Raw genomic sequence first — 21835 nt, forward strand, 5'->3', positions numbered from 1 at the left:
TGCTCCACCTCTGGAGGCTACCACTCTTGCGAAAAAAGTGCTAGGCAGACAGAAAATGAAAACCAACAAGCAGCTCTTACGCTTGCCTAATTATTTGAAAGGTCAACCATTTGTTTCACTTTTTAGCTATGGTTAACACAGTGGTGATGTCTGAATTGGGCTACTGGCTTGTGAACCACTTCATGGCACAATCTTAGGCGTGTTTATGCAAAAGTAAGTCCCACTGTGTTAACACAGTGCACACTCATTAGTTTAATTTAATTAGAGGGAGGGATTAAAACACCAAGTGCTTCTGATCATTCCATCAGCAAAAGCTTTTCCACTTGCCAGATGGAACAATCACTCTCCCTGCCTCATTCTGTTCTGGGGGTTCTCCTGACTTCCTAGAGCAGATCTGAGGGAGCAACAGGGAGGAAGCCCCCTTGCCCTACTGAGATCCATTGCACTGACTTCCGCTATAGCACTGAGTTCATTGAATCCAGCCCGTAGCTATTTCTAATGGTATTTATGTTTTAAGGATGCGGGTGCCGCTGTGGTCTAAACCACAGAGCCTAGGGCTTGCAGATCATAAGGTCGGTGGTTCAAATCCCTGCGACAGGGTGAGTGCCCGTTGCTCGGTCCCAGCTCCTGCCCACTTAGCAGTTCGAAAGCACATCAAAGTACAAGTAGATAAATAGGTAACGCTCCAGCGGGAAGGTAAACAGCATTTCCGTGCGCTGCTCTGGTTCGCCAGAAGCGGCTTAGTCATGCTGGCCACATAACCCGGAAACTGTACACCGGCTCCCTCAGCCAGTAAAGCGAAATGAGCGCCGCAACCCCAGAGTTGGCCACGACTGGACCTAATGGTCCCTTTACCTTTACCTATGTTTTATTGGGCTTTTAATTCTGTTGGGAGCCATCCAGAGTGGCTGTGGAAACCCAGCCAGATGGGCTGGGTATAAATATTATTATTATTATTATTATTATTAGTTCTCAGGGTGTCTCACAGCAAGAAATAAAATCCTAGGTGAATAGGATCTCAACCTGAGAGTTTTGATTAGTAGATCAGGTTTGAGGCATCGTTACTCTTCGTAGCATCCTTTTGAGAAGGGCAGTTCAGAATACTGATGGAATATAAATGAAGCACCAGAGAGAAATTCTGAATCTGCAGGTGTATCTGTTATGGACAAAAGTCCAATGCTGGGATGATGAGTCAAGAATCACACCAGGGTGGAAAAAGAAAAGATTTATTCAGACTGCAGTAGGATGGTAAAAGGGAATCAAGTTCCAAAACCTGCCTGTGTTTTCACGGCATGGCTCGCACATCTTATACCGTTTAATTCCATACATTAATAATAGTATGATTCTATTGGCTATTAGCATTCAGCGTAAGCAATCACTATGGCAACCTAGTATTTCTTTTTTTGTCTTATCTCATCTTGCAAAGTCAGCAATTACAGCTTCTCGGTTAAGCAGGTTAGGGGGTGATGGAACGTCTGGCAGTTTTAGCTAAGTTTGCTGGTCGGTACATTTTGGGGGGAAGTGGGAGAGGTGAAAATGGCAAAATCTAAATGTGAGGTGGGATGTCAGACTATTGCAATGGCAGGTGTCAATGTCAAGGTCAAGGAAATAAACAATTATCTGGCTTTTAGAAGACATCTGAAGGCAACTCTGTATTGGGAAATTTTCAATGTCTAATGTTTTACAATTTTTAATGTGCTGTAAGCCACCGAGAGTGGCTGGGGAAACCCAGCCACTTAGGTGGGGTATAAATGATAAAAAATGTTGTTGTTGTTGTTGTTAGTATTGAGGTAGGTGGGGTGTGTTAGAAAAGCCAGCAAGTTGCAGAGAAGGCTAAATTATGTCTGCCTTTATTTGAGTGAATGCCTATTATCTGAAGCAAAATGGAGTCTCTTTGGTTTTCCTCTTCTCGGATTCCCATCATACATTTTCTGTCACAACTATGAGCTTGTCATGCAAGCAGATTAGATAATTAAGTGTTGCTGGTCTACACACACACACACACACACACACACACACACACACACGTTATAGCTAGCTAGAAGATGGCTAAAATTAACACCGTTTATAGATAGACAGAACTGGAGTTCCAGAATATTGCTGATATTTCTGTCATACACGCCTATGATTTTTACAGTTGTAAAGAACTGAATGTGGGTCACAATCCCAGAAGGTCCTTTGCGCGCGTGTTGTGGGGATTTCACACCTTTTGTTTTTCTGCCCCCTTTCCTTCTGAAAACTGCACATCTACAGCAAATTGTAGGTGGGTGGGTATACACAGGGCCGGATTTAGGTTTGATGAGGCCCTAAGCCACTGAAGGTAATGGGGCCCTTTATTTGTCCAGCTGTCCTTTGTCAACAACAAATTGTCGCTGTTTTTTGTGTTGAATATATGCTATATGGTAATTTATGGACCTAACAGGTATCTATTTGCCATTTGCACATAACATAATATGTATCATATCAAAGTAATTGATATAGAAATGAGCAAACCAGTGGTATTTTAGGGAGCAGGCTAGCAGGCGGTGGCCATTACTTACATCATAGGAGCCTACACAACACAAAACACTGTTGCAGTATGTAGGTTTTATTTGTTTTGTTTTTTATCTTATATTTGTCATGGGCATAGCCAGGACTTATTGGGGGGGGGGAGCTTTATGTTGCGGGGGCAGAACTGAGTTATCTGCGACGCAATTGGACAGTTAGTTAAGTATTTTTATTTATTTACTGGATTTAGGGGGCAGTTGCCCCCCTGCACCATGGGCGTAGCCAAGGTGGGGGCAGCTGTCCCCTCTAGATCAAGTAAAACAATAAAGAATATACTTAACTAACTGACCAATCACATCGGTTCTGCCCCCCCCCATCAAAAGGCCTCCCCTCCCAACAAAAAGCATGGCTATGCCCATGCCCTGCCCCCCATGGCTAAGAGTGGTGGACTCGTAACCTGGTGAACCGGGTTCGCTTCCCCGCTCCTCCACATGCAGCTGCTGGGTGACCTTGGGCTAGTCACACTTCTCTGAAGTCTCTCAGCCCCACTCACCTCACAGAGTGTTTGTTGTGGGGGAGGAAGGGAAAGGAGAATGTTAGCCGCTCTTTGACTCCTTCGGGTAGTGATAAAGCGGGATATCCAATCCAAACTCTTCTTCTTCCTAACCACTGCTTGAAGAAAACAGCCCTTGAGAGCGAGGGAATGACACAAAACCCGCTTGCAGCTTCATTTCTTCTTCCGCTGCTAAACTGAGCACTTTGTCATTTTTGGTAGCAGGGTATTTTAGCCTGGGGCCTTGTGGCTCTAAGGGGAGAATGGAAAGCTGAGCTTGTGACAAAATATTCAGAACAAAGGAGTCTGGGGCTTAAAAGGCAGCACTGAAAGGGGCAGGTAATTCGAGGCCATTTCTTTGCGGAGGGAGACATTAACATTTAGAATACTGTGTGCTCTTTTAGTCGCCTGGTCTCAAAACGAGTATCATAAAGCTGGGGACGGTACAGAAACGGGCAGCAGCAATGACCCAAGAGCTGTAGCATCTCCCTTAACAGGAAAGGTCAAAGCAATGAAATTGATTTAGCAGTATACTGGGGGCTTATAGATCTCTAGATTGAGGGACAGTTCATTTATATCCCATGTTCCCAAAAGTACCAGTAAGAGGAAAGTGCTCCTTCACACAGGGCGTGTCTGCCACTTCCCATTCAGGGGTTCAAACTGGGAATGCTGGATATTTTCAGTCCCACATTTTATAAGGGAAGGAATCCCCATGAGCATGTGCAGGAAAAGTATCTGTAGAAGACTTATAAATCTACAAAAAAACTTATGAGTCCATAGCACATGAAAATCAGCGAATCTCAAAAGAGTTATCTACCTGGGGACCAACACAGTGACTGTAGGGAGAATTGATATTCGGGTGACCAGGAAAGCAACCAATGGGCTGAGAAACCTCTGAGTCAAAGACCCCCCTCATCATTTACAAAGTAGCCCAAACTTAAGCAATAAATTATTTCACAGTACCAGTCGTCTCCACACATCTGCCAGACTGTAATATGGAGATAATCCTTGCCTGTCCCCATGGAGTTTTTATAAAGCTTTTCATTTTTAGAAAAGGGATACTGGACTAGTCAGATCCATCAGTACTACTAATTAAAGTTGCTGTAATTCAAAGTGGTGTTCAAACCCAATGGAAACAACTAAATATTTGTTTATTTGTGTATTTGTTTATTTCAAATCTGGCTCGCTCATTCCTTTGGAACTGGCAGCTGGGGTGTTTATTTCCACATTTTGTATCCAATCTTTGCATAAGCTTACATCTAACAAAAAGGTGTCTTTTAAAAGTTGCAGAATCATACAGTGGTGCCTCGCAAGACGAAATTAATTCGTTCTGCGAGTTTTGTTGCCTTGCGATTTTTTTCGTCTTGCGAAGCACGGTGTCGGGAAAGTTTTGGAAAAGCTTCAAAAATCACCAAAGTCTTCAAAAAACTCAAAAAAGGCTACCACACCGCGTGCTATGAGTTGCTCCTCGAAGTCAAGTCGCAACTGTATTAACGGTGTTAAGAAAAAGGAAACAAACTTGCAAGACGTTTCCGTCTTGCAAAGCAAGCCCATAGGGAAATTCGTCTTGCGAAGCAACTCAAAAAACAAAAAACCCTTTCGTCTTGCGGGTTTTCCGTCTTGCGAGGCATTCGTCTTGCGAGGTACCACTGTACTGGTATTCAAATGCATACTGCCTCCAAGCAGTTGCCAAATGTACTAAACGACCAGTACTCTGGAGTTATGATTTCTCATGTTCTGAGAGTTCAAAGCAAGCTGCATTCCAACTGCCTCAGAACTCCAAGGAGTGGTTGCTACCGTGCTCAGACCAGCTTCTCTCTTCTCAGGTCTTCTCTTAGGTCAGACACACTAAGAGAAAGCCCTGGAAAAAGCATACCAGAGACTAGCTGAAGAAGTGATTTCGTGTAGGTGCATATATGCAGCACTTCTCAGTTCCCCACCAACATAGCAGTGTTTTCTCAGATAAGAACAAATTGACTTTTATTTCCTTTTGTCCTGTCTGAGAGCCACTTGGTAGGCTTTTCACATTGTGTGTGAGAGAGGGGGGGGGGGACTAAAGTCAGAAAGGATTATTTACTGAACAGTAGCAGGTGGCGCTCTGGGTTAAACCACAGAGCCTAGGACTTGCCGATCAGTAGGTCAGCGGTTCAAATCCCCACAATGGGGTGAGCTCCCGTTGCTTGGTCCCTGCTCCTGCCAACCTAGCAGTTCAAAAGCACGTCAAAGTGCAAGTAGATAAATAGGTACCGCTCCGGCGGGAAGGTAAACGGTGTTTCTGTGCGCTGCTCTGGTTCGCCAGAAGTGGCTTGGTCATGCTGGCCACATGACCCAGAAGCTGTACACCGGCTCCCTCGGCCAGTAAAGCGAGATTAGAGCCGCAACCCCAGAGTTGGTCACGACTGGACCTAATGGTCAGGGGTTCCTTTACCTTTACTAGCTGTATTAATTTGTTGCACCAAACTTTCTTTCAAGGGTAGAATGTGTAACTTTGGTTGGATCATGCCTGACATTTTAACAATGGAGAGGGAAGGGAGGGGAGCAGAGGAGGAGTAGACAAGAGCCCAATTATCTGCATTGAGGGGGCCCAATAGAACAAAAGGGGTTGTGCGGTTGTGCAATTTCTTCCCCCTGGGGAAGTCTGATTCCTAGCACTTATGATTGCAAGTACAGCAGACTTTTCCATTCCAACGTCTCAAGGTGGGAAATGCAGAATTTGCCCTAGAATGATGGCATTGTTTTAGCTACACATCACTATTTGCTCAAACTTTAGGAGATTTATTTATTAAATTTATTTTTTAATTTCTATACCGCTTTATATTTTTAATAAAAATCTCAAAGCTGTTTACAGCATATTAAATCAATAAATCAAGAAAACATTAGCCGGGTGATGTTCCACCTAGGCCAGGTGGAAAGGGCCTTGCAGGGAGCAGCCTCCGTGCTTCACAGCTGGGCGATGTTCCTCCGGCCTCTAGAGGAGCCTCTTCAGTAGGGCTGGTGAGTGTGGGCCTCGCCCCCTAGGCCAGGTGGATATCCATATGATATTGTGTCTAAGTATCTAACGGTTATCTTTTGTCTGTGTTTTTCTCCAGCATGCCTTCTATCGCCAGTCTTCCCAGTACCAAAGCTAAAGTTCCACCCCAGGCACATTATGGCTCCTTTCCAGTATGGCTGTTGTGCAGGGTATTCTGTTTGCAACTGGGTGCCTTTGTCCTGGCTCTTATTGGTTGCGTTATGAACATCTGCTCCACATCTGCCAATCTTGAATGGAGAGTGTGGCAGATTGAGAACACCATGGGCAGCAACAAACCTGGCATTGTGGGCACTGGGATCTGGGGCGCCTGTTCTGTGTGCAGAATGACAATGAAGAAGATCAACATCATATCCATACCATTAAACGATGAGGAGTCCCTACCCTCTGAAATCATCCTTGCTCAGGACTTGATGCCATTGGCCTCAATTGCCAATGCGGTGACCATTTTTGTATGGCCTTTGTGCTTTATAACATATTTAAGCCGGGAAAACACAATGATTTCATTGTCACCTTCTTTTCCATTGGAGCAATTGTGGACTTGGCAGCAGGTACATTGGTGCTTATTTCCATTTTGTGGAATCTGCATTCTATATTAACAAACGAAGGAATTAAGCTTCCTGAGGTTTTGGGAGTGCCTCCCATTGAAGCAGAACAGCGTGCTGGAATTTCTATCTATACTTGGTTTAATGCAGCAGCTTCACAGATCTTAAGTGGAACGCTGGTTCTGGGTGAAAAATATTTTTGGAAAATGAGTGAAATAATCACTTCCAAGCAAAAATTTGTAGACGACCCAGAAAGTGTTACAGGCACTGAAAGCCCAACGCTTTCAGTTTGGGCATTACTATATTACTCTTCTGTGACACTTGAGTGTGAAGAAAAACACACTATTTGGTGGAGATATCAAAGGAATATTAAAACGGAAACCATGCCAGACTCATTAGGAGTGTGGCTAAGGAATGGCTCCAGTCCTGTGACTGGCTTCTTTTAAATCTTAGCAAGGAAGATTGTGAATATTATCAAATTTCTTCGTTTTTATCTTTCCTTATGCATATTATGTTTAATTTTTTTGTTTTTAACTGAATGTTCCTGGGATGATTACAACATAGGGTGAAATATAAATTGGGGGGGGGAATGAAAAGAATCAAATTGTTATATCTAGATGTTGATTTTGATCTCTTTTAGCAATAAAAAGAATGTTATCTCATTGCACACTTATGCTGGTGCTTATTTTGCTGCAGACTCTATTGTCTACTGTGCTTTTCAAGTTTTCTGCATTTCAGAAACACTGCAATTCGCAAAAGGTTCTGGGACATGCTTGGGATGTGGGTGTGTGCAGTCCGTTTTACAGAGAATACAGGCCAAGCCTTTGAGTGCCTGTGTGCTGCTCCCAGCCCTGGCCAGCAAGAACAATGATCACGGACACTCAGTTTCCGTAGTCCAGAGAGACCTAGGCCACTTCCAGCTTTAGGTAGAATAAAAAATTAAAAATGATGGAACACAAAACAAAATAGCGCCACACACCTAAAAGTGAGACGTAATTAAATATGATGAAATATCTGTGAACAAAAAAGAACCATGTCTTTTACCAAATCATATTTATCATTTCAGCTCTAAGCTGCAGGTAGAAACAAGTTGAGAGAAGAATCAAATACAAAATAATTAAGAAGTGACTAAATCTGAGGCTCACTAAATTATACATACTTTAATTTTGAACAGATCCATGATTTTCTTCGAGTCCTGTAAACTTTTTAGTTTTTAGGCTTCCAGAAGGTTGGGATTTCTGCCACATTTCACTAGATCTTATTTTATTTTATTGCTGCCATAAATACAGTTCTGCCCCTTACAGCTTTCCCACAGTGATTTGCAGCCGGGAATGACTTTGACAGAAGACCACAGGTATTTAGGAACAAATTTCCCTGTACAACACAGTAAAATTGTTATCTATGCAGACTGTGCTCTCTGTGTCTATAATCCATACTGTAAAAGGGAAAATACATTACACATTTGTAAAAGTCAACAGTTTCATAATGAAACCTTGGATGTAGCATATCACATGGAGGGGATGGGGAAGGCAACTTACATTTAATCAAATGTGCTTTACCTTTAAGATGGAGAAGATTAAAATACATTCACTGGTCTCTAGGAAAGACACACATATTTCCTGCAGAGTTTGTGTCAGTGCTGCCTTGGAATCGGCTCCTTGATTATAAAGCTATCAATGCTGCCTGCTGTTAATGTTCCTGAGAGATGGGCTAGGCGGCTAACAGCTTTGCTTGCATGGAACAATTTTGTCTTCTTAGAATTGGCTCAGGCTGCAAGGATGCTCCACCAAATGGTTGCAGTCTGAGTGACAAACAGCATATTACAGAGCAAGATCCACCCGGTAACATAGACAGGTGACCATCACACATCCTAGAACGTCAGTGCAGGAGAAACAAAAGACTGCCTGCAGCTCACTCTCTGAGCATATGAATGCTTGCAAAATCCCACTATGGACTTTGGATTCCCTCCCCCCTTATAGACCAACACAGGATTATTAGATGGTTTTGTGTGTTTTTTAATGAGAATTGCAAATTGAGCCCTTCAAAAACAGGATAATGAAACTGGAGAGAAATGAATTCCTGTCGCCTGCATCTGGTTGAGGGTTACATTTCCTCCAACCACTAGGTGATACTATGCAATTTAACTTCTATTGACTTATTTCTTTTACCTGGTATACCACCTAAAATATAATCTCCAGCTTTGCTATTAAGAAGACCAGTTGAGGCTAGTCCAGGAGGGCAAGTAGGGTACTGCTCCACCAGAGCTCGCCTAATCTTGTGGCTGGGGGAGAACCCTGGTAGAAACCTCTGACTTCCACTTGGCTGGTATGTTGCCTATGGAGAAAGGTAAGAGTCATGTATGTCTCTGGCCCCATCCAGCAAAGCAGAGGAGCCAATTCCTAGGGGCTCAAGTCCCTTCACTCCCAATAAAATATTTGGGGGGCAAGGCCCCCCAAACTGATAGGCATTGCCATTCAAATGGGGTGTGTATGTGTGCCACATCTTGTGATTGATTATCTGGGCCTCTCCTAAAGGCTTTCTGGGAAATGATAAATAACGAGTTAAAGAAAATGTTTAAAAACACTTTTTTTAAAAAACCAGAAGCCTTTTTACTGGGTATAGTAGGCTAAGAGATACCAAGAAAAGATAAAAGACTGTGCATGTATGCAACAGCAGCGGCAAGAACCCTTTTAGCCCAAAAATGGAAACAGCAAGAAGTATCAATGAAAGAAGAGTGGCAGATGAAACTGATGGACTTTGCGGAACTGGCAAAGCTGATGGGAGAAATCTGAAAACAGCATGGTCAAGTTTTCCAAAAAGACTGGAGTAAATTTATACAATATTTGAAAGATCATTGTAAACCATCAACAACTATTTTATTGTTAAAACAAAAAAAATTCCTTCCAGTAGCACCTTAAAGACCAACTAAGTTAGTTCTTGTTATCCGCCCTGAGCCCGGCTTCGGCTGGGGAGGGCGGGATATAAATAAAATTTATTATTATTATTATTAACACTAGTAGGGGTATCTGAAGACTTGTAATGAGAATTTTTTTACCTTTCTACATTTATTTAAATGTTGAGGTATTTTGTGATGAGTCTTATTAGAATTGGAAAATATATAAAATGCTGTGATATAAAGGTTAATTTTGAAAGCCAAGAGGTGGGAGGGAAGGAAGTCGATAGGCCCTAAAGAGCCAGAGAGCTAAAGCGGATAATAAGGATGTGATTATATATGTTTAAATGGAAAATTAATAATTAAAAAAAAAGATTATCTGGGCCCCTCCAATATTTTATTCAAGTTGACACCCCTGAGCCATAGTCATCCAGCCCCTGAAAGGTTCATGAGGGAATGCCACCCTCTTGTCCCTTATCACAGGTGTGCCTCCAAACATATAATGTGTGAAGAGGCCCTTAAAACAGCTGCTTGTGACAGTGCAGTGACACGCAGCCTGAGACTCTTCCAAGGTTTTCCTTTCGGCTTACTCCCAGGGAAATGTGCACAGGACTGCAGCTTTAGAGAAGTCAATGCTGAGCATATATTCCTCTAGTGTTAAAAAGACAATTCCCAGATTAGTTTATAAAGTGGGCTGCACATTAATACTAATCTCAGGGCACATCATGCTGCTTCAACTAATAGGGCTCTTGGGGACTAAAGGACTATTTATGGGTGTTTTCTTTCAAAAAAGAAACATTTAAAGGACCTTCTAAAAATAAGCATGCTTTTAGCTAATACCCCCTTCCCCAGCGCACCAGGGAGTGCTAATGATGGCATATGCTGCTGGCTATAATTGCATAGCATTAAGACACAAGATCTGTTGCGCAGCAGTTAGTTGGGAATCCAAAATGCACCCCATTATTGATAATCACCATCTTAACTCTGGTGCCTTTGTGCCTCACAATGGTAAAAGAATAGCAAGCAATCCAGCAGATTTGCAGACCGTCAGAGTTCTTTTGTGGCTAAGCCAGAACGTTATCTTTCTGACAAGTTCTTGCCAAAACTGGAGGGGGCAAAGCCAGGAACGAATGCAGCTCAGGCAGCGTAGTGCAGATGCAGGCATGAGGAATGCAAATCCACGTGGGCTGTGCTGCCACATGGAACTTGGCCCTTAATAAGAGGGTGATGGAGGTGGTTGCCACAACATTGCAAGGTACACTTAGCAAATACACGGGAGTATACTGCGTGTTTGCAGCCGTTTGTGGTCCCATTTGATTTGTGCAGTCCAAATGATGCTAGCCTTCAAACAACACCAGTCTCAAGGCTTCCCCCCTGTAAATTCAGGGAAATGCAGCTCCAAACAGCTCCACTTGGGGCTGTAGACGATTTGTTTCAGTGTTTGTTACTTTCCATGCCCACTACTTCCGCAATGCTTTAATTTCTTTCCTGGCCCTCCACATAACTATAAACAATGTACAGTGGACACTCGGGTTGCGAACGTGATCCATGTGGGGTGCACGTTTGCAACCTGCGCATGTGCGTTTCCGCATGCGCGGGTTGCGATTTGGCGCTTCTGCGCATGCGCAAAGCGCGATTTAGTGCTTCTGCGCATGCTCAACTGCCGAAACCCAGAAGTAACCTGTTCCGGTACTTCTGGGTTTCGGCAGTCCGCGACCCGAAAAAAACGCGACCTGAAGCAGACACAACATGAGGTATGACTGTATACACACCAGACACTGCATAGCAATCCAAAAAGTATACAGTGGTACCTCAGGTTACATATGCTTCAGGTTACAGACTCCGCTAACCTAGAAATAGTACCTTGGGTTAAGAACTTTGCTTCAGGATGAGAACAGAAATCATGCTCTGGCGGCAGGGCGGCAGCGGGAGGCCCCATTAGCTAAAGTGGTGCTTCAGGTTAAGAACAGTTTCAGGTTAAGTACGGACCTCCAGAACAAATTAAGTACTTAACCCGAGGTACCACTGTATGATTCTTATTTCTTTCCCAACCATGCTAGTAACTATTTCTGGTGTATTCCTAAACTAAAAGATAAAAGGTAAAGGTAAAGGACCCCTGGAAGGTTGTTGTTGTTGTTGTTTAGTCGTTTAGTCATGTCCGACTCTTCGTGACCCCATGGACCAGAGCACCCCAGGCACCTCTGTCCTCCACTACCTCCCGCAGTTTGGTCAAACTCATGCTGGTAACCTCAAAAACACTATCCAACCATCTTGTCCTCTGTCGCCCCCTTCTCCTTGTGCCCTCCATCTTTCCCAGCATCAGGGTCTTCTCCAGGGAGTCTTCTCTTCTCATGAGGTGGCCAAAGTACTGGAGCCTCAGCTTCACGATCTGTCCTTCCAGTGAGCCGATCTGTCCTTCCAGTGAGCATGGAAGGTTAAGACCAGTCAAAGGTGACTATGGGGTTGCGGCACACTGTGGTCTAAACAGGGGCGTCTTACTCATAGAGGCTAATGGTGCGGGGTGCCAGGGCGCCAAGTTCTGGAAAGTGCCAGGGAAGAGGTGGAGGCTGGACGCGGCACCTCTCGGCATCAACTCACCACCCTTGCCCGCCTCCGCCATGCCGTGCCAAAGGTGTGCCATGCCCGGAGCGTCCGTCTGCCATGGCCACTGTGGCACGAAGTGGCCAGCTGAGCCAGGAGGTGCCGCGTCCAGCCTCTACCTCTTCCCCGCCAGAGGAGCCACCCTACAGCCGCTGCCCTCCTCCAGCCCCACCGGCAGCGCCGTCCTCCCTAAAAAACTCTGGGAAACGGGGTGGGGTGGGGCCGCCGGAGGGAGCTTTGCACCACGGTGCCAGATATGCTTAAGACTGCCCTCGGTCTAAACCACTGAGCCTCTTGAGCTCGCTGATCGGAAGGTCGGCGGCTCGAATCCCCGTGACATGGTGAGCGCCCGTTGCTCTGTCCCAGCTCCTGCCAGCCTAGCAGTTCAAATTCCTAAATTAATTACACACACACAGGAACCGGGGGGGGCGGGGGATAAAGAACTACACTGGGATCTGCTACTGTTGCTGTGAATCCTGCTGTGTGAGACAGTTGCCCCACCTTGTCTCATGGATGAATCCACCTGTGTGGATGTCTATGATGCAATTAATATTGCCTTTCCCATGAAAGTAGCTAACGCAGCAGAAGACAGAATCAGGATTCAAGATGACCTTAAACGATTGGAGAACTAACAAAATGAATTTCAATAGGGATAAATGTCAAGTTCTACACTTAGGCAGAAATGCACAAATATAAGGTCGGGGCACCTGGCTTGCCAGTAGTACTAAACTAATCATGAGCCTTTGGCTGAGATGTTTTCAGCATTGGCTTTGGGTTCAGAGCTCCCTCAGAGCACAGCAAACAGGAGATTATCAAAGAGGAGATCATCACTCAGAGGATTGTGCCGGCCCCCTCTGGAATGGTGGCTTGAGAGGGAGGGAAGTTAAGGAGATGAAGGAGGTTTTAAAGGGAATTTCTGTCACAGGGAAATGTATATCTCTGATCTGAATAAGCCACTTAATACAGATGGTGTGGTTGGGAAGTTCAGAGGCAGATTTAATCGTAAATCTCTCTGGATTAACCCTAATGGTCTGATGTGTGTAGTGAGCATACAAAGAGGAGGAGGGAGAAAACACTCTTTTTTTCTGTTGAGATTCCTGCATTGCAGGGGGTTGGACTAGATGATCTTTGGGATCCCTTCCAACTCTACAATTCTATGAATCTACCACCTCTCTTTGAAATAAAAGAGAGAGCACAAACAATTCTTAATGGCTGCCTTGCAGGGGCCACAACTGAGTTACCCACGAAATTCCATTCCAAGTCTCCCCCACTTGGTCATCCAGTATTGGCCTCAATCCATCCAGATATGCTGCTGTTCAAAGCAGCAACTAGCTTCTCATTCAAGGAGTCCTATTCTGAATTGCACAAGCAACACTCTATTTTACCATAGCCCCACTCTGCTCACCTGGGCAAAGGTTAGGCTGACACCACCAGTGTCTGCAGTTACCCACAACTCCTGGCATCAAAAGTTCTGGCACCTGAAAATGGCCTGGGACTTGAACTCTTTGAATCACCCCAGAGGCAGAATACTTAAAAATAAATAAATATAATTTTTAACAACGGGTTCAACCGAAAATAAACTCCGTCCAAGTTGCTTTTTTCTGCTTGGATGGCAACCTTGTCAAAGTCTTCCTTTTACGTCTAATTGAGGTATAGTGTTAATAATGTTGCACGTCTCCCTAGTCTCCAACCAGGTCAAGATGGCATGATGCCCAGGGTTGAGTTTCCTTGAAATGAGGTACAGCAGAGACTGTGGTGTCTTTATGATATATGGTTTAGTTACACATATATACAACTTGACCCTATGATGGAGGTGCTCACAGCATCAACACCCCAAGAGGTCTTACTTCTCCTATAGTCATAGCCTTGGATTCCAGCAGAAATCAAGCATGACTCTCGCCCTCTGGCTTCTGCCTGCTTCTTGCCCAGTTCTCTCTCATACATTCCTCAGGATGTTGTCCTTCTCTCTATGAGCCAGGTGAGGGAGGGGCCCCACCTCTTGGCTCTCTACCACAGAGCCATTTGCTTTCTTATACTAGCAACCATGCTTAGTTAGGCCCATTAACACATCAAGAAGCTAAGTGGCTAGTTCAACAATGGGATCCTCTGTTAGATTTTAAGCCTTGCTGGATCCAGGACCCCAGGAATCAGAAGGGACAGGAGAATCATGCAGGCTACACACATACCCCTGCAACTCACTACAATATGTACTAGCTAAGGTGTTTAGAAGCCCTATGAAGAGAAGTGGATGCAGTTTCTTAAATGCCAGAGCAAAACACAGGTTAAACGAACTTGGACTCAACGAAATGGGAATCGCAAAGAAAAGAGATTTAGCATTATTAAGAACTTACATTCCAACAGAAGCATCTCAAAAAGCATCCTAGTATATATTTATTATTTGATAATAATAAACAAATGGATATAATCGGTGTATCACAGCCTAGAAGAGGAGGAAGAGGTCTGAGCTCTTGGGGCCAGGGCTAGCTGAGTCAGCTTCATTAGCCATAGCTAATGGGTTAATCATTCATGCATCAGTCTTCCTCACTTGGCTTCTTCCTGCTGGGAAACAAACCACGATCCCTGGCTGTGTTACATCTGAACCAGAGGTTGCTGTTTGCTTCACTGAAACAAACCACAACCTCGGTTCAGATATAATGCAAAACCTTCTTCCTGGGGAGAAGCAAAGCAGGTTCATTCACAGTAAATCAGTGGTGTCCAAACATTTTTCAAAGAGGGCCAGATTTGATGAAGGGCCGACCAAAGGGCCAACCAGTTGTTGACCTATTTTGGGGTTGACGTTGTTGAGGTTTTGTTAGGATTTTACCCAAGGAAACAAACTGGCATAGGGGCTGGATTAAACCGACCAGTGGGCCGGAATAGGCCCCCAAAACAGACTTGGGACATGCCTGCAGTAAACCATTAACTACAGTTTACTGTGATGTGTGCACTAGGCCAACACAAGAGAATCCAACTCTGTACTCCTCCCCAATTATTTATCTGAACTACCATCTAAGCATCTCTCCACAGCTTTGACAGCCTGGCTGAAGAAGAGGAAGCAAGTCCCAGAACTTCTCCTCAGCAAACATGAACAGAAGCTGATGCTGATAGTGGAATCAGAGGCCAGGATTGCTGCATCAATTCTGCTCTTTCTTAACTGCAACCAGACACTGTTTATTGACATCATATGCAGTGGACTGTTTGGGCTTAGTAAGGTTTTGGGCCACGTTGCTTCTGTTCTGTTCACTATGACCACCACCACTCTTGCCACCAGCAAGATGAAATTTCTCCCGTAATGTGCAATTGAATGATTTTTTATTTTGACAAGTAATAAGAATGAATAAATAAGCAATTAAATAAATAAATAAATAAATAAGAATAAAAATGTGCACCCCACCCCAGAGATCATTCTGTTGTAACTATCCAACCTCCCAAAATTTCAACACCTCTTGCGATGGTTTGACCCCTTTCCATTTTAACAGTACAAATTCTACAAATAACATCCATATCTCCTCAAAATCATTTCTCCTGCATATTCCCCATCTTACCTTAATAGTACATGTTAATTTATCATTCATAGATATTTCCCACACCTCTTTATACCATTCTTCCATTTTATATTCTGCTTGCCCCTTCCACTTCCTAGCTATAATGACTTGTGCAGCTGCCAATAACTTTGTGAGCAAGTCCTTCATAGCCTGCGAACCTTCCACCCCATCGTAAATTGATAATAATGCTACTTCTGAACTTTCGGTCAGCTTTAACCCAGTGATTTCTGTTATCTCCTTAAACATCCTTTGGCAAAAAAGTATACATTTTTACACCCCCACCAGATGTGAACATAAGTCTGCAATTGAATTTCTAACCCACCTTTGTTGGCTGTTTGTAGATCCAGAGATTCCTTGTAAATGATATGCTGATTACATGGTAGCAAAGTTTTTACATACGAACGAGACACAGGTGTAGTGGGGAAACAATTTCCACGACTCTTTTTCTGGATGCCTGCCCTCACATTATTACAGAGGTCACTCCCAACCCTCTCTTCCCAGGAGCTCCAAATGCAACACAGCAAATAACTATCCCTTATATTCTCTGTGTGCTGGCATCTCAGATCTGTAGGATGTCCACCGGCACACTTGCTCTCTCAATAACACAGCACCCCTGCTTCACTATCTCCCTTTGCCTTACCTGTCTGGGTCAGCATGGGTGATAGAAATTCGTGGAGGGATTCGTAGTGGGAGAGTAGTTGGCCGCTGGACATTGTCGGGCTCTGGTGAGCGTGCTCTGTCTATGGGCTTCCAGGGTGGGACTTGCAGGCTGGAGGAGAGGCGTCTACGTCCCCGACGCAGGTCGGCACCCAGCATGTTGGAGGAAGTGTAGGAGCGGCTGCACCAGCTGGGGTCCAATGTGTCCTTGGGCTTCTGCAGAGGAGAAGAGGGAGAGGGGTGGGAATTGGGTTACTCCATTCAACAGGGTATCAGAAACTTAAAAGAGCTACATAGTGCAGCCTCAGCTTGCCAGGTATGGATACAAGCAGGCAAGATAAAGCTGAATTTAGGAATAGAAAGATCTGTCAGTTTTGGTTCTCTCACTTTCCCTTAATATAATGCATTTTTGTATGCTGTTGTAATGTTTTGTAAAACATTGGTTGGTTGCATAACTTTACTGCAAAGTTTGAATAAGTGTGGATATGTGTGAATTTTGAGGATGCCTTTGTTTCAAATGAGAATTTGGTAGTTCCCCTTTAAAGGTAAAGGGACCCCTGCCAATTAAGTTCAGTCACGAATGACTCTGGGGTTGCGGAGCTCATCTCGCTTTACAGGCCGAGGGAGCGGGGATTCAAACTGCCGACCTTTCAATCAGCAAGCCCAAGCAGCACAGTGGTTTAACCCACAGCACCACCCACGTCCCAGTTCCCCTTTAATCTGTATCAAATTTCTCCCCTCTACCAAGCTGAGATATGAATTGGGTTTGGAAATGTGATTTCTAAACCCACCTCTGTTCATTCCTCATTTGGCAAGCAGCACTGCGGCCTGACTATGATGGGACAACAGGGTGCCGTTAAATGCTGCAAAATGCCAGTGACAGCATCCATTGTGTTATTTGCTTGTTTCGTCCCAGGAACTCAAGGCAATGTACATCGTTCATGCAGGCACTTCAAATGTACCTCTTTAATTAGCTGGATGTCTTAGGTGAATTCCAAAGTATATATTAAGGCAATATCTCTATCAGGCCAGATATAACAAAATAGTGTGCTAGCTTTTTTATTTATTTCTCCAGCACTTTTTCTTCAAGCTAGATGGTAAACAAACCAATGACAGGTGGGGAAAGAGAAAAGTTGGCCATTGTTGAAGCCATGAAGTCTATATGAAGTTAGAAGTCTTCAGCAGGGGCGAAACTAGACTTTATTTCACCGAGGACAAAGACCCAGTTTGGCACACACACACCCCATGTGCATTTGCATACACACATGCACACGTAGGTTGGGAGTCTCAATGGCGCCGCTCTGGAAGCTTCACCCAGGACAAAAATGTGGGTTGTAATCCACTGGGATCAAATACAACGTTCCTTGTTTTCCTAGAGTGGACATGCAAGGGGATGTTGGTCCAGCCAGTCGAAACTTCCTGTTACTTCCTGGGCTGGAGCATCCTTCCTTGCATGTGAGTAGAGGTGAGCATAACCTTACCTGTCCAGGTAACAAAAAGGAAAAGTCACACAGCACTCTCTCTCTTCTTTGACTTCCTTCTTCATTGGACCAGCTTTTTAGCTAGGGACTGCTATGCTAGCTTTCAGCTAGCATAAGCACTGGAACTATTCCCCCATATGGGGTAGATCCACATGTACATATTTGCAACTAAGTATGCCTTCAGGAATCCAACTGTGAACTGATGTGAGTAAACTTCTTTCATTGACTTTAAATAAGATTGTCGCGTCTTTATTCTTTTAAGAGGGATTAGAAGGAATTTACCAGGAATTATACAATTCAATCTGAGACAGACTGAATTGTATAATAGTGAGAGGCTTACACAAGCCTGCAACCAGCTATCTGCTGTGCGTGAAAAGGGGAATGTAAACTCTGCTAAGTAAAGGAATTTGCTAGCGCAAGTTAGGAAGGATATTAATAAACAATATATGCTCTCCTGCCACCCTGAACATTCTAACACAAAAAACCTGGCTAACCCCTCCCCCCACCCAACCACTACAGCTCTGTCTTTAGATATATAGATTCATATGGGGCTGTTTAGATGCTATTCAGGCATCAGGTTACACCAAAGTCTGAGGGAACAAGAGCCATCTCTGGAACCAGAATAACAGCTGAGAAACTGGCCCAAACAAGTGTTATGTCAGCATCTGCTGCCTCTAAGTCAGCGGTCCCATCAGTGGCAGATTTATATGTATGCCCAGAATTAGGGACCTCTGTGGCTGAGGAGCATCCAAGTTATTGGTATACATAGTTAACTGAGAGGATACCTTTGAAATGCGACTGCAAAGAATGATTTGCCATTGTTGAATTCTAGTGTTTTAGTTCGTTGCACTGTTTCCAGTCTTCATTTTTCTTACACCTCAACTAAAGTCAATGGAGGTAGACTCATTAGGGTGGGGGTCACCACTCCAGGCCCCACGAAGGCCTTCAATGGCAACCTTGAACAGAGGCGTCAGACTCTGAACTATCTTATAAATAAATAAGCAAGCAAACAAATCTCTAGCCCTCCTAGAAAGTTATGAAGCATAATCTGCAGGGACCCCTCTAAGCAATTTCTCTTAAATGAGTCAGTCTGACTGTTCCCACTTGTCAGTGCTTTTAGCCAATAAGTAAAGTCGTCTCATGCAGCCCTAGTTTTGACACAGGAACATTTATTTCGAGGAACAAATAGGGCCCCCCAAAAGGGCTAAGTTGAAGGCCCCACACACCATAAATCCACCACTGGGTCACCAGCCCTTTTGGCGAGACAGCCACCCCTACAACCTTATGCATACGATAGGAAGATGTTTATGTCCTGCTGGTCCTGATCTTAGAGATCACACAATATGGATGTTACGCACAAGCACGTGTACACATCGATGTTGTTGCTGTCTAATAACAACAGGGAGCATTCCTCAATAGCAGGGGAAACTATACAAGATGGTCACAGCACACTTATTCTCCTTTCACAGAATTTCCTTAGAAGGAACATGCACGTGTTTCCCTACAATATTTCTTCTGGGAAATTAAAATGGTGGCTCGGACTCTGGGTCACCAATAAAACCTGACAACCCCTGCTCTAAGATCATCTGGGTAATAATAATAATAATAATAATAATAATAATAATAATAATACTTTATTATTTATACCCCGCCCATCTGGCTGAGTTTCCCCAGCCACTCTGGGTGGCTCCCAATCGAGTGTTAAAAACAATGCAGCATTAAATATTAAAAGCTTCCCTAAACAGGGCTGCCTTCAGATGTCTTTTAAAGATAAGATAGCTGCTTATTTCCTTCACATCTGAAGGAAGGACGTTCTACAGGGCGGGTGCCACTACCGAGAAGGCCCTCTGTCTGGTTCCCTGTAACCTCACTTCTTGCAATGAGGGAACTGCCAGAACGCCCTCGGCGCTGGATCTCAGTGTCCGGGCTGAACATGAGGGTTATTTCTTTACCATTAGTCAGAAAAGGGAATGGGGAGAGAAAGAGCTGACTCCTTGCCACAGCTTTGCTCAGCCCTTACCTCACTTTTTTGCAAGATTTCAATCATAGAATAACACCAGCAGGCCCAATGGGCCTCTCTTCTCTTGAGCTAGGAAATCACTCTTGTAAAAAAACAGAGAGGAGAAGAAATAGGCTTGTTCCCTGCTTTCCTTTCTCATTTTGCTCTTCCCCCTCCCTCCAGCTTAATGGAGAGCAGCTTGTCGATTCTCTATTTTTTTTCCTCTAGCACAGCATGAGACAGAGTAGACTCTGAGATTTGGAAACAAGGTTCAGGAGATGTCTGCAAAGCTCTTGGCTTATAATTTAGTTCTATGGATGCATTGGCAATAGTCCTGATTGTTATAAAAATCAGGGATTTCCTTTGCACCTCAACCCTGCTCAAGGGACTTGTGTTCCCTTAATGTTCACTCAGTGGTCTTAGTAAAATCGGAGACAGATACCAGGTTAAGTAAAAGCAGTGCTTTTTTCCCTGGAGGTGCTCAAGGGTCCGCAATACTGGCACCCTTTTTCCTAGAAGAAAAGTACTGAGTAAAAGCAGAATGGCTGGTAAGTCTGATCCTTTATTTGGTCTGCTGCAACACGTTTCACTTCCAGTGACAAGAGGAAGGGAGACTCCAAGCATCTTTTTAAAGTTCAGATTTTGCCCATCCCATTACAAAAAAAAAAAAACCCCACCCACAAAACATAACAGAAACATAACAAAAAAAGGAGGTACATTATTTGCAACCTGTCTATCGAGATATTTTGAATTACAAGTCTCTGGGTGTCTCTTGCATTTTGATACCAATTTGCATTTCCTCTTGAAATTTTAACTAGTGCAAGCCTTATTTCATTTCTTGCTGTCTTACTTAAACACACACACCCTCCATTCAGGCACAGATCACTACCCTTCCCTTTGTCGAGTCTCCAGCCAGCTGGTATTGCCCATTTGACAGTTCCTTAAGAAAGTTCCTGGCTACCTATTGGCAGGTCAGGAACATGGTGGTGGGGCAAAGACAGGTGAAACACAGCTGCCTAAGGCACCCTGGTTCACTCTGTGTACAATATTGGGACTTTTGGTTTGAGTTCTATTCATAAATAAACTATTTCATTCATGATTCTTGTGTTCCCATTCATAAAATATGTAGATACTTATTACTTCTGGAAGACACACATCTCTGAATATTAATGGATACTTATTACTTCTGGAAGACACACATCTCTGAATATTAATGGATACTATCAGTTTAGGGCCATCTGCTATAGCACTCCTAGTGGCCAGTCTGCTAGATAGCTTCCCTTTTTGACAGCTAGGTAAATTAGAGGGTGTGCTGATTTAAAGGACTGCATTTAAAGTGTAGGTTTGCGAATTTGTGTATGGGTTTGTTTTCGGTTTTCTGTGTTTGTAGACATGTACTGAACGCACATGCTTTTAGACCCAATGCACTTAGAGACATAAACTTATTTCATAGAGCTTCAATTTTCTTATATCAATATTTCTCTGCAGGTGGTTTTTGTGTGTGTGCGCTTGTCAATCAGATGAACCCTACTGGTAGTCTAAAACAAAATCAAAGCCATTTTAACCTTTCTCATTGCACTATCCTATGCATGTCTACCCAGAAGCAACTCCTATTGAGTTCAATTGGTCTTATGGTAAATATGTAAAGGATTACAGCCTTTACGTCTCTGTTCTTTGATAGGCACTGTCCCTAAAGGTAATAGAAGTACAATGTACAGAAATGTGGTTTAATATATACTGTTATGCTTGTACTCTGGAATATTGTATATCGCTGTGAGTGTCATTGCTGTGTGCTGTACTGTGAAGGGTGATTTAGAAAGCTTTGAATTAATAATTTGTAACTCCTATTGCTATGCAGGAGACATGATCATAGATCTTGATCACTGCATCTAGCTGGTCCCTGGTCGGTTTCGGTCTTTGATAAAAGAGTGCAACAAAAGAATCCATTCTGCCTGCTGCTGGAATGCATGCTTGGTTTTTAAGTATATTTTAAGTACAACAACTAGTACAAATACACCAGTAGTGTCTCATCTAAAGAACTAAAAC

The 21835-nt window shown here is 43.8% G+C and overlaps 1 protein-coding gene across 1 annotated transcript in view; it reads right to left on the reverse strand.

The window, feature by feature from the left end:
- The window catches only part of PDE4A (phosphodiesterase 4A), a 385508-nt gene that overhangs the window by 306544 nt on the left and 57129 nt on the right, over positions 1–21835 (reverse strand). The window contains exon 3 of the mRNA XM_028712668.2: positions 16293–16525. Coding sequence (XP_028568501.2) covers positions 16293–16468 — 176 coding nt within the window. The 5' untranslated portion in view covers positions 16469–16525. The remainder of the gene's footprint in view (positions 1–16292; positions 16526–21835) is intronic.

Source organism: Podarcis muralis, chromosome 17 (genome assembly GCF_964188315.1).
Source record: "Podarcis muralis chromosome 17, rPodMur119.hap1.1, whole genome shotgun sequence".
Lineage (NCBI taxonomy): Eukaryota > Metazoa > Chordata > Lepidosauria > Squamata > Lacertidae > Podarcis > Podarcis muralis.